Source organism: Eurosta solidaginis, chromosome 1 (assembly GCF_040869045.1).
Source record: "Eurosta solidaginis isolate ZX-2024a chromosome 1, ASM4086904v1, whole genome shotgun sequence".
Taxonomy (NCBI): Eukaryota; Metazoa; Arthropoda; class Insecta; order Diptera; family Tephritidae; genus Eurosta; species Eurosta solidaginis.
In genome coordinates, this window is record NC_090319.1 from 338590952 (window position 1) to 338604142 (window position 13191).

Here is a 13191-nt window from a genome sequence, read left to right on the forward strand (position 1 = left end):
TAATTGCGAAATTAGCTTGTTATGGGTTCCACTCTACGTTCCTACAGTGGATTAAATCTTACCTGCACAACAGAAGTAATGTTGTAAATATTGACGGTGTTTATTCGAAACCATTTTGGGCCACCTCTGGAGTGCCCCAGGGCAGTATTCTGGGCCCTTTACTATTTATCTTGTTCATTAATGACATTAGCTCTTGCTTCTCATCTACCAAATTTCTGCTTTATGCTGATGATCTCAAGATCTATTCTGAGATCAGTTGTTATAATGATGTCGTTGTTCTTCAATCTGAGATTAATAAGCTTTATATCTGGTGTGTTAAGAACCGTCTTTTCCTTAATATAAGTAAGTGCCACACTGTGACGTATGGTAAAATGCTGAGGCCACTTCATACCTCCTATCATATTGCAGAAACCTTTCTTCGAACGAATCTTGAAGTTAAAGACTTGGGGGTATACTTCGACTCAAAGTTTAATTTTAACACTCACGTCAGCTTCACAATTTCTAAGGCGCTTTCAATGCTTGCTTTTGTCAGACGCCATTCCGCAAACTTCTCTGACCCCTACACACTCAAAGTTTTATATACGTCCTTTGTGCGGTCCAAACTTGAGTATGCGGCTTTCATTTGGCGGCCCTACCACACAGTTCACATCAACCGCCTGGAGCGGGTTCAAAAAATCTTTATGCGCTTCGCGCTTATTTCATTACGTTTCTCTGAACCGATCCCGTCTTATGAGTCTCGATGCCAACTAATATCCTTATTATCCCTTAACAATCGCAGAATTCTTTTGGCCTCGTTGTTCATTTTCGATCTTTTCACGGGCAAAATTGACTGCGCGCTGCTTCTTGAAAGACTATGCTTAAATACTCCCTGTAGAAACCTCCGCCACTTTGAAATCTTTTTCATAGGGCTGAGTAGAACTGTTTATAACTCAAAAGCGCCTATTAACAGAGCCCTATCAGAAATTAATTGCTTCTCTAGTGTTTTGGATATTGATTTCTCCGACTCAAAATACGCTTTTCAACTTAAACTAAAAAATTACTTAATCTGTAATAATATAAATTCTTCTTGTTAATGTTCTCCATTGCTTAATATAAGCTGGTCTCTGTAATTTAGTCATAAGTGTCTGTATTAAACATTTGTTACTAGACTAAATAAATAAATAAAAAAAAAAATAAATATTTAAAAGAAATCAAGGCTGAAGTTGTTCACGTTCCAAAAATTGGCACATTGGATGTATGCTATAGCTTGGTGTTGAGTTTTAAACTCTTGGTTCTACACCTCAATCTGCCTCTAACAGGTCACGTGGAACCAGGCCTCTTATAATATAATTCCTTGCAAAACTATGAATTTTGGACTTTTAATATATTTGGATCAAGATAAAAATTATTTTCGGATTTTTATTTTTTGAGTCCGATAGAACTAGTTAAACTCGGACTTTTAAAAATAAAATTCCGGAAATAAAAGTTAAATCCGGACTTTTATTTTTCCAGGCCAAAATAAACGTCCCGCTTGATAAAAAAGAAACAAACAAATTTTTTATTCGGACAAGCCGTTTCTTTGTTATCAAGCCGGACTTTTATTTTGGCCTTAAAAAAAAAAAATCCGGATTTAACTTTTATTACCGGACTTTTATTTTTAAAAGTCCGAGTTTAACTAGTTCAATCGGACTAAAAAAATAAAAATACAGATTTTACTTTTATATGTGGACTTTTATGGAAAAAGTTCGAAAAATAAAAAGGATGCATGATTCGACATGATATTGCTATAGGGATACCTGGGGAACTCAAACCTTCACCTAGGACAATTTTTTGACCAGGACTTTTTCGACTCCGAAAAAAAAATTATTATTTTCCGTCCCTGCGTAGAACTTTTCGTAATGGAAAAGCAACATACACAGAAGACTGGCCATTTTATACATACCCTATTGAATAGAATTATTAGTTCATATATGAGAAGCCACAACTCATCATTTGGCGCAGTAGGAGGCTGTCGAAAGGAACAAAATTGTGTTCGTATACCCAGTTGAAGTGTTTTGATTTCTACTAAGAGGATACCTTTTTTTATCCGAAAAAAAGTGTTTCTTATTTTTGCCTTTATAATCAAATTCTCTGAGTTTTTTAACGTAGTATGTGATTAAAGTACTGACGTTTTTAATTTTTATTTATATAAACTGTTCCATCCTCATATATTTGGTTTACAAATTTTCAAACGCAATGTGGAAGTTCTAAGCGAGATCCAATTTAAGTTAAATTTAGCTCAGCTAATTTTAAGGAAACAACTTATTATATTCCGCCCAGCAAACTTGATATTTAAAAGGAAAAGTATGTATAACGAATGGCTTAATGAGCATGGTTCAGACAACACTCGGTTTTTACAGGTTTTATTGAGTTCTATATAAAAACATAGATGCTCCATATTCGATAAAATAAAAAATGAGGCTTCAGCCTCTGTTCCATCAGAAACTTGGCCCTGAATGAAAGAGGAAAGGGGCACCAATAGGAGCTGAGAGTAGAAGGGAGATCAGGGTACAGGAGAGAGAAAAAGGTCGCAGCTCGAATTCGCATACGAAACGTCATCAGGAATCATGACATGAAGGTGAAGTAAAAGCACCTACAAAAAAAACAGTCGACGTTTTCGGATAAAGCCGATGTGCCGATGTCAGACAAAATAAGAAGTATCTTCGATTTGGATGCCGAATTAAATAAAAATTAAAAAGTATCTTTCATTCGGTTGAAGAATCAAACAACAAATAAAAGTATTTTTTATTTGGATGCCGAATGAAATAAAAAATAAAAAATATCATTGATTTGAAACAATTTTCAATTAAAAAATGTGTACGTTTTATTTTTCGATTCGTTCAAATAAAAATCACGCAAGTGATTATCTATGCATATTACCCAAGCCGAAAATTTAGTCGGTTTGAGTAGCTTTCGAGATAATATCGCATATAAAAATTAATATTTCTAATAAGGGACTGAGTTATGTTTTTATTGACCTACGACGTAAATTAACTTTGATTTGATACCCATATTGGCATGTCTGGTATCAAATTTGGGAATTTTTAATACAAGTCTTTCAATTGAAACTATACAGTTGTTTCTGTTGGTTGCTAAAAAATCGCGGTAAGGTCTTATTCCGTGAGGAAAAAGTGATGAGCTCAAAAGCCAATTTATGTATATTGAAACGATTTTGCGTCATCTCTTGCCAAATTTGATTCGCAAACCGACGGTTTTTGGCGTTGTGCCATCTTCAGTGTCTTTTTTCGTTCCGATTCTTAATAATTTTTACAAAAAGACATTCGCAAGAAATATGTACTTATTCCAAATGAGCATTAGATGTGGATACTAAGCTTTAGTTTGCACTCATACATATTTGAAATATTTTCCTTAAACTTATAAACATATTTTTATTTTTTTTTTATTTCTTAAAAAGCTCAAAAAAATAATAGTAAATACAATAAATAAATGGAATTACCCAAATAAATAATTAAGTAAATAAACATAAATAGTTGCACATACACACACAATGCTGTACATACACTTGTAATTTTACTTAAATTAAGTGAAAAAAAAAAAATAATGCAATATTTATATTTTATTTATTTTTAATTGAAAATATGTATAGTAGAGTTATAAATTATAAAAACATGTCAATAGTAATATGTATCTATGTATTTACAATGTAAAATATATCACATATTTACAAATTACAATTTTTGTATAACTTGTTTTTTATGTCAAACAAAAACTATATGCAACGCATTCCTGAATACTTCAAATGGCCTACATGTAAAATGTTCTTGAATTGTTGGTGTAATAAAAAATTGTGCTAACGAAGGTACCGCACAAGCGCCCGAGGAGGATCACGGCGTTCTAATTATAATAACACTAATCGTCGTCTCGTTCCTAATCTGTCTCCTATGCACACTTTATCACTCCAGAAGAAAACGTAGAGCGCATATACGTCAACTTGGTTTGCATCGTAATGCTCATTATGATTCACAAACCAGCGCAACAGGTAAGATACATATATTGATACTATCTACTATAATATATATATTACAACAAATTTGAAAGTGAATACAAGGTGATGGGAATCAGGCAGCATGCATTCGATTAAGCTTGAAACAGTTTTTCAATTTTTTCAAGTTCTTTGTTTTTTTTTCGTCGTTTCCATGTTGCGGTCTCAGTTCCACAAATTTCATTATGGGAACTAAAAGTTTTCAAAAATCGTCTACAAATCTTGGTGGCAGGAAAGCAAGATGGAGGATCCCGTTGCGTTATGAGGATTAATTGGATATGGAAACTTTCAATTTGAGAACAATGTAATGACTGGGTGTAGCTTCCAACCCTCTCTTCCCGAAGATCTTTCTTAAAAGAAACAATAATTTTATGAATTTTCATGGTTTTCATCAGATCCTCTCGGATCTTTCTTTCGATATCAAACATTCCGTAACTTTCGGAAAATAAATAGATCACGGTGCTGGGTCAGAATCATTTTCAAAAATCTGCTGACTAAAATTTCAAATAGAGAGGTGGAGCTTATTTAATTGTTTTGTGCCCAGAATTGTTAAGCAACTAGAGAGGGATTGATTTCCGGAAAAATCTAACTAATTATGACTCATACTGAATCGCAGTGGTCATCTGTCACCAGTAAGTGTAGCAAAAATGAAAAATCGCAGATTAGGAATCGAATAGTATAAACAAAATTGTTATTGGTTGTTGTTTTTGTTGTTATGGTAGTGATAAAAACATACCACGAATAATTTGTAGATATAGTTGATATTGCACCCATACTCCCAGAAACCTTGGGCAGTAAAATTTTGATCGCAGGCATTCCTTTTCGGCCTAATATCCAAAGCCCCTTAATCCGCTGGCAATTGGGAAATGTTAGCGCTGTTGATATTATCTGCACAACGTACAATCCTGACTGGTATCATCCGTTGAATAAAGAGAACGGCGAATGAGGGCCATTCATTGATCAGGCTTTGCTATATATGCTTTTTGACTTCGGCTGTTTCATCTTTCTTACCAACATAACCTTTATGACAGACATGAGACTATTGTATACTGATAACTACCCCATGTACAAGCACAGTTAACACAGTAATTTTATCAAACGAAGAATAGAGAGAGGAAGCCACCTGTGACTGTGAGAGAGTTATATGTTCACAAATGGATCAAAGTAGGAAGAAAAGATTGGTGGTTGAGAGATTAAGCTGTCCGATTATTGTAGCCTTTGCAAAGGGAAACTTGCTGCGATTAAGAGGGAAGGATGACACCAAGTGCTACTACGCTTAGAGACTTTAAAATCTGATAAGCCTCAGCAGGTTAAGTGGCTTTAAAAATCGTTTCCAAAGCAGTCGGGCTAGTACCAGAAGATGCTGGTACCGGATTCACATCTGTCCAAATCGACTAAGATCCGAGTACCCATAGTTCACAGTGGTAAAACAATCTTTCCTGATGCAGTCGGGATAGCACCAGAAGGTAGTATTAAGCCAGAATACCGCATTCATATGCGAAGGACTATTCACATCCGCAACATTCTCCTAACCTTCGGGGAGGATTTTTTTGGCTACAACAAGAACAACAACATCTATTTAGATAACCCACTGAGTATCTATGCTCTGCCCACCACTGTAGTGCTTTCAAGCGAGGAGTTGTAGTTTATCAATTCACTTGCGATTATATCGACATATTTTAGGACTATGATCATCTAAGTCACTGGCCATAATAAACTCACAGCAAATGTAACATGGATCTCTTAACCTGAATGGATCCAACTGTATAAGGACGTCGAAAATTGTGGGTATTTTAGAGCTCCGCTAGCCTCCTGTGATCTGCTTCTGTACATATGGGGCTCGGGTCATCTAAGCAAATGTTTATCACTCGCTTCCTTCTGCAGCGTAGCGAGATTATTCTGGCCTGAAGTGGGTGGCAGAGGTCTGCTGAAATTTTTGGCGAGGCTTAATACTTTTACTGGGTCGCCGCACTGTTAATACAGTATAGAGATCGGTTTATTCCAAACTAGTAGTATGGAAAAGGCGGTTCTAGCCCAAATGGTGAAAGGAAAAATGTGAAAGGAAAAGTATATACATACTGACATACATACATGTAACCGCAAGAACGCAAATGTGTGTGCGTGTGTGTGTGCGTGTGAACGATACTGATCAGCCTGATCAGATACGGATCTGATACTGATCAGTCGCTCGATTTCTTGCTGGGTTCACAAAGTTCACACGCACACACACACACACATTTGCTGTTTTGCCCTTACATATATGTATGCCAGTATGTATATACTTTTCCTGTCACATTTTTCCTTTCACCATTTGGGGTAGAACCGCCTTTTCCATACTACTCAAACTACACAGAAAATAATCAATAAACCATATTTCATGTAAAATTTCCGTCAAAAATACTATTTTCCTAAATTGCTTTAACTGTGCGTCCATTTGACTTAGAAAAATGATATTTGGCATATATTTCATATAGATGAGTGTTTAAGAAATTCGGCGATACTTTGGTGGCGCCCTTCAGATAGCGTCAGATTTTGATTCGATTTAATGTTGTGTGAGTTTGGAACTATGCAGGGACTATTTTTGGAACCATTTTGGAATCACAGAGCTAATCAGCTTGTGGAAGTTAAGCATCGGTACTATGGGGTCAAATACCTTGCCTTGTTATATGTTGCTGAAAAATTTTAATTGTTTTCTTTTTCTCGCTTAGTAGAAGATATCTTATCGAAACGATTGCATGATCGATATATAGACTTTTGAAATGGATACCGAATACAACTGTTTTTGTTTCGTTTGTTTTTTGTAATCATATTTCTCTTCATTTAATCAATATCATTAAGATCGATACGATTCCCATCAACTTTGGACTGTTTTATTTACAATAACATTATTTTTTTAAAAATAACTTTATTTTTTTAATAAATATCATGGGGATTCGCTAAACCCCACGTGCACATATTATTATTTGTAAAACTGTCAGTATTATCGTGGAATTGTAAGAAATATAAAATACAACGCTATGGCACTCTCTTTTTGCCCACAAAAAGTACAAGTTTATACATCCCACCATTTTCCGCCGCACTCTGATGTTTTCAGTGGCACATAGAGGGTGTAAATGATATAAGTCGCGCGAGTCCAGTAGAAGTTAGTGGCATGCGAATAGCTGATTGCTTGTTACTGTCATTTGTAATACGATTAACACTATTCGTGCACTTCATCTATCTTGCAACACTTAGCGAATCCCCCTATTTTTAATTTATAATTTTCACGTAAATTTACTTTAATTTACTTAATTTTGTGTATTTTCAGTTTTTAAAAGGTTTTAACAATAATCAACATATACATACCTATTAGTTAAGTCATATACATATATAAAGTTGGATAACATTTGAAAATGATTATAATGTACATATGTGCCTGTGACGACAGGCAAATTAGAAGCAAAATAGATTCAGTGATTATACAAAACTTTGCGTTTTTATTTATTCACGCATTGGAAAACTAGTGGTTTGTATTATTACTTCTTCACTATTAATGCGAACGAGTTTTAACATTCCTTCAAAACTAGTATGAAAGCAATCTTCAAAAAGTTTTGAGTACACCTTGAGAACGAAATACTATCAAAAGCTGGCCTTCGGTCTTTGAACTAAAATGTTCTCTTATAAATTATACGAATCGGAGAGATACATCAGAGGAAGATATGGAGTATAAAGTAGCACTTGTTGAAGATGGTGATTCTTCTTTGAATTTCTAGTTTTAATTTTTATACTCAGTTGAGCAGAGCTCACAGAGTATATTAAGTTTGATTGCATAACGGTTGCTTGTACAGGTATAAAGGAATCGAGATAGATATAGACTTCCATATATCAAAATCATCAGGATCGAAAAAAAATTTGATTGAGCCATGTCCGTCCGTCCGTCCGTCCGTTAACACGATAACTTGAGTAAATTTTGAGGTATCTTGATGAAATTTGGTATGTAGGTTCCTGAGCACTCATCTCAGATCGCTATTTAAAATGAACGATATCGGACTATAACCAGGCCAACTTTTTCGATATCGAAAATTTCTAAAAACCGAAAAAGTGCAATAATTCATTACCAAAGACAGATAAAGCGATGAAATTTGGTAGGTAAGTTGAACTTATGACGCAGAATAGAAAATTAGTAAAATTTTGGACAATGGGCGTGGCACCGCCCACTTTTAAAAGAAGGTAATCTAAAATTTTTGCAAGCTGTAATTTGGTAGTCGTTGCAGATATCATGATGAAATTTGGCAGGAACGTTACTCCTATTACTATATGTACGCTTAATAAAAATTAGCGAAATTGGAGAAGGACCACGCCCACTTAAAAAAAATTTTTTTTAAAGTAAAATTTTAACAAAAAATTTAATATCTTTACAGTATATAAGTAAATTATGTCGACATTCAACTCCAGTAATGATATGGTGCAACAAAATACAAAAACAAAAGAAAATTTCAAAATGGGCGTGGCTCCGCCCTTTTTCATTTAATTTGTCTAGGATACTTTTAATGCCGTAAGTCGAACAAAAATTTACCAATCCTTTTCAAATTTGGTAGGGGCATAGATTTTATGACGCTAACTGCTTTCTGGGAAAATGGGCGAAATCGGTTGAAGCCACGCCCATTTTTTATACACAGTCGTCCGTCTGTCCTTCCGCATGGCCGTTAACACGATAACTACAGCAAAAATCAACATATCTGTACTAAACTTAGTTCACGTACTTATCTGAACGCACTTTATCTTGGTATAAAAAATGAACGAAATCCGACTATGACCACGCCCACTTTTTCGATATCGAAAATTACGAAAAATTTAAAAAAATGCCATAATTCTATACCAAATACGAAAAAAGGGATGAAACATGGTAATTGGATTGGTTTATTGACGCGAAATATAACTTTGGAAAAAACTTTGTAAAATGGTTGTGACACCTACCATATTAAGTAGAAGAAAATGAAAAAGTTATGCAGGGCGAAATAAAAAACCCTTGAAATCTTTGCAGGTATTACATATATAAATAAATTAGCGGTATCCAACAGATGATGTTCTGGGTCACCCTGGTCCATATTTTGGTCGATATCTGGAAAACGCCTTTACATATACAACTACCACCACTCCCTTTTAAAACTCTCATTAATACCTTTAATTTGATACCAATATCGTACAAACACATTCTAGAGTCACCCCTGGTCCACCTTTATGGCGATATCTCGAAAAAGCTTCCACCTATAGAACTAAGACCCACTCCCTTTTAAAACCCTCATTAATACCTTTAATTTGATACCCATATCGTACAAACATATTCTAGAATCACCCCTGGTCCACCTTTATGGCGATATCTTGAAAAGGCGTCCACCTATAGAACTAAGCCCCACGCCCTTTTAAAATACTCATTAACACCTTTCATTTGATACCCATATCATACAAATATATTCTAGAGTCACCCCTGGTCCACCTTTATGGCGATATCTCGAAAAGGCGACCACCTATAGAACTAAGGCCCACTCCCTTTTAAAATACTCATTAACACCTTTCGTTTGATACCCATATTATACAAACGTATTCTAGAGTTAGCCCCGGTCCACCTTTATGGCGATATCTCGAAAAGGCGACCACCTATACAACTACCACCACTCCCTGTTAAAACCCGCATTAATACCTTTAATTTGATACCCATATCGTACAAACACATTCTAGAGTCACCCCTGGTCCACCTTTATGCGATATTTCGAAACGGCGTCCACCTATAGAACTAAGGCCCACTCCCTTTTAAAATACTCAATTACACCTTTCGTTTGATACCCATATTGTACAAACGCATTCTAGAGTCACCCCTGGTCCACCTTTATGGCGATATCTCGAAAAGGCGTCCACCTATAGAACTAAGACCCACTCCCTTTTAAAACCCTCATTAATACCTTTAATTTGATACCCATATCGTACAAACAAATTCTAGGGTCACTCCTGGTCCACCTTTATGGCGATATCTCGAAACGGCGTCCACCTATGGAACTAAGGATTACTCCCTTTTAAAATACTCATTAACACCTTTCATTTGATACCCATATCGTACAAACAAATTCTAGAGTCAACCCTGATCCACCTTTGTGGCGATATCCCTAAATGGCGTCCACCTATAGAACTATGGCCCACTCCCTCATAAAATACTCTTTAATGCCTTTCATTTGATACACATGTCATACAAACACATTCCAGGGTTTCCCTACATGGTTATTTTCCCTTATTTTGTCACCATAGCTCTCAACTGAGTATGTAATGTTCGGTTACACCCGAACTTAACCTTCCTTACTTGTTTTTGTTGTTAATGTTTTCTCCTGAATCTGCATAGTCATTGGAACCATTGCATTTGTATCATTCAACAGTCATGTGGCCGATTATTTGTTTCATAACAGGAAGTACATCGTATTGTTATACAGGCCAAGAACGTCTGCCTTTAAAGTGGCATTATATTTAAATAGAAATTTGTTGATAGTATATTCGATAGAGAGAAAATCGAGAAGTTATCTACCACAGATTAATATATGGCCCACCATCTTCAAACCACATAAGCCTTATGCATCTTTCACTTTTTTGTATGCTTGAAGTATCAATCCTTAGCGCATCATTTTTATCCATTTTTATAGACCGAGCACCTTTTGTTTACTTTAAGTTAAATTGATTTCCTATTATTACTATGTACGCATACTTTAATGTAGATTAAACCACAATTAAAAAAAAGTTCCATCATCAACCCTACAAGGCGAAAATGGAAATTTATTGGTACACAAATGATCCAGCATCTACAGGTTGGTGGCCATATAATGCAAAACAAGAGTTAAAAATCTTGCTTTGCTCAAAAGTTATAGGGAAATATAAGTGCTGGGTCATTTGTGTATCCGATAGCTTCTCAGTTTTGATTTGAAGGGTTAGTTATGGAACTTTATATACAATTGTGAACTAATTTATAACTGGGTACGTATATGTATTCCAATAACAAATACTGGCTTGGTTCAAGCGACATACACAAATTAACAATAGTTGTCGATAAACCGATTAACCCACGTAGCGCCTTAGCCGATAATGGTAGAACCTTGAATAAAATTGTGGACTAGCCTAAATGTAGGTAGCTATCTATATGAATGCAAAAAAATTGGCATTTTGCTTTGTTCAAGAGAAACACCCAAAAATCAGTTACTGGTCAGCACTGATGATCTACCGATCAGTCGCACGTAAAAATTGAGCCATTAGTAGTAGAATATTGAATCAAATTGTGATAGAAAATGTCTGGTTCAGAACTAGACCTGAAGTATTAAATCTAAGGCTACTTGATTTTTTCTAGTTCAAAATTCGACAGTGTGGGCTTTTATTTTTCATATTTAACATATATTTGATGTTATTTACATAAAAATGATTACTAGCTTTAAAGCGCTTCAACTATGAGTATGCCTTCCTTCCCTACACTTTCAAGTTTTTCTCTCAAGTAAACTCCATAGCATATATAGGTAAGCAAATAGATAAGGAAGGGGTTCCACCAGAGTACATTTAGACAGTGTCAAGCAACTTTTAATTTAGTCAGTTCGTATTGAAAATGCCTCAGTATTTTAGGTGGCAATTTCGAACAAAACAAAAAAAAAAAAAATGAAGGTGCGATAACCTCCAAAGAGATTTTAGGCCGAACTTCTATTGCAACTTGCGTCGTGCTCCTTTTAATTGTTCCTTCAAATTCGCGTGATGGGACCTACTTGTGTAATACTGATTCAGTCCGACAGGCGAGGCAGATGAGTTTTTACTGAGAAGCTTCTCAAGGCTGAAATACACTTGGAGTGCTTGCCAAATCACTGCCGAAGGTCGACCCGCTTAGAAAAACTTTCTTATAATTGAAGAAAAAGTTGTTTCTAAAACTTTTCTGTTGCTGTGCCCTGGGCGTGAACCAAGGATCTTCGGTGTGGTAAGCGGAGCACGCTACAACAACATCGAGGCGACCGCCCAATTTCGAAAAAGTACCCTTTACACCAATTAGTTCTGAAGTGAGCATAATTTCCACCGCCTGGGACATCGCCATGTTAAATTCGCCATTTGAAAGCATGTTAAAGAAATAGAGGGCGAACTAGTGCTGGTTCAGAATACACTAAAAGCGCACCAGTGCTTAACTTCAGATTATTAGGGAAATTATATAAAAAATACGCACCAGTTTGGGTGTTAAAAATATGCCTTATAGATGCCGTGCGGAGCCGGCGTATAAGCTCGGCCTATAATCTCTGCGGAGGTCATCGCGCCTTGTGTTTATTTATTTATTATGTGTCATTCGATTTTCGAAATCATCGTTTCATTATTTTGCTATGTTTTCTTGATATGTTATTTTGAAGTCGTAGTCGTTTTCACATCGTAGGGTGAGCAAGCCAAGTTGTACGTCCATAGGGTATGCTATAGTCACGTTACGTTCAAGCTTAAAAGCATATTGAGTGGATATATAGAGCATTTAAAAACAAATTTTTTAAATTCGATGTCAAATACACAATTAACATTAAGAAAAATATATTTCGACTGACTATAGAAGGGAAGGGTCAAAGGGGCTTATTTTCACAATTTTATATAAATATATACGAGCGGGACCCGTGCGCACCTTGCGCAGCAAAAATAAATGTCTCTTATCAAATATGAACAAAAATCAGCTGTTCTATCAATCAATTAAGACTTAAAGCTTGCGCTACCATCTGGCGTATGGTAGCAACTACCGGTAATGCAGTGCAAATATTCACAATAGTACCATAGTACAAAGAGATTTCTTTGTGTGCTCACAATCGTTTATTTTTAACAAATTATTTTAATAAAATATAGCTAAAAAAACCACTACGACCAAAATTGTCCAAAGCTCGCTAATAGCCGGAATCTCCATCTTTACAACCAAAACTCTATTTATAGATTAGGATTCCAAATAAAACTGAACAAGGGACCCGTATATAAAAACATCAATTAGAAATAATATATACGAGCGGGACCCGTGCGCATTTTGCGCAACCAATATAAAAGTATCTTGCCAAATATCAACAGAGATCAGCTGTTCTATCAAACCAATAAAATTTACAGCTTGTGCTGCCATCTGACGTTTGGTACCAGCTGCTGGTAATGCAGCGCAAATATTCACAATA

General features: G+C 35.5%; 1 protein-coding gene across 9 annotated transcripts in view; it reads left to right on the forward strand.

Moving 5' to 3' along the window:
- Positions 1-13191, forward strand: part of LOC137237929 (uncharacterized) — a 636630-nt gene that overhangs the window by 607412 nt on the left and 16027 nt on the right. For 6 of the 9 annotated variants that reach the window (XR_010949056.1, XM_067762311.1, XM_067762314.1 and 3 more), the window contains one exon: positions 3839-4018. Coding sequence is in view for 6 of the 9 variants with exons in the window: in XM_067762311.1 (XP_067618412.1) it covers positions 3839-4018 (180 nt within the window). In the remaining 3 variants the exon portion in view is untranslated. Of the gene's footprint in view, positions 1-3838; positions 4019-7328; positions 7488-13191 lie in introns of those variants that run through there. The other 3 variants (XR_010949055.1, XM_067762312.1, XR_010949057.1) reach the window with 2 other exon arrangements.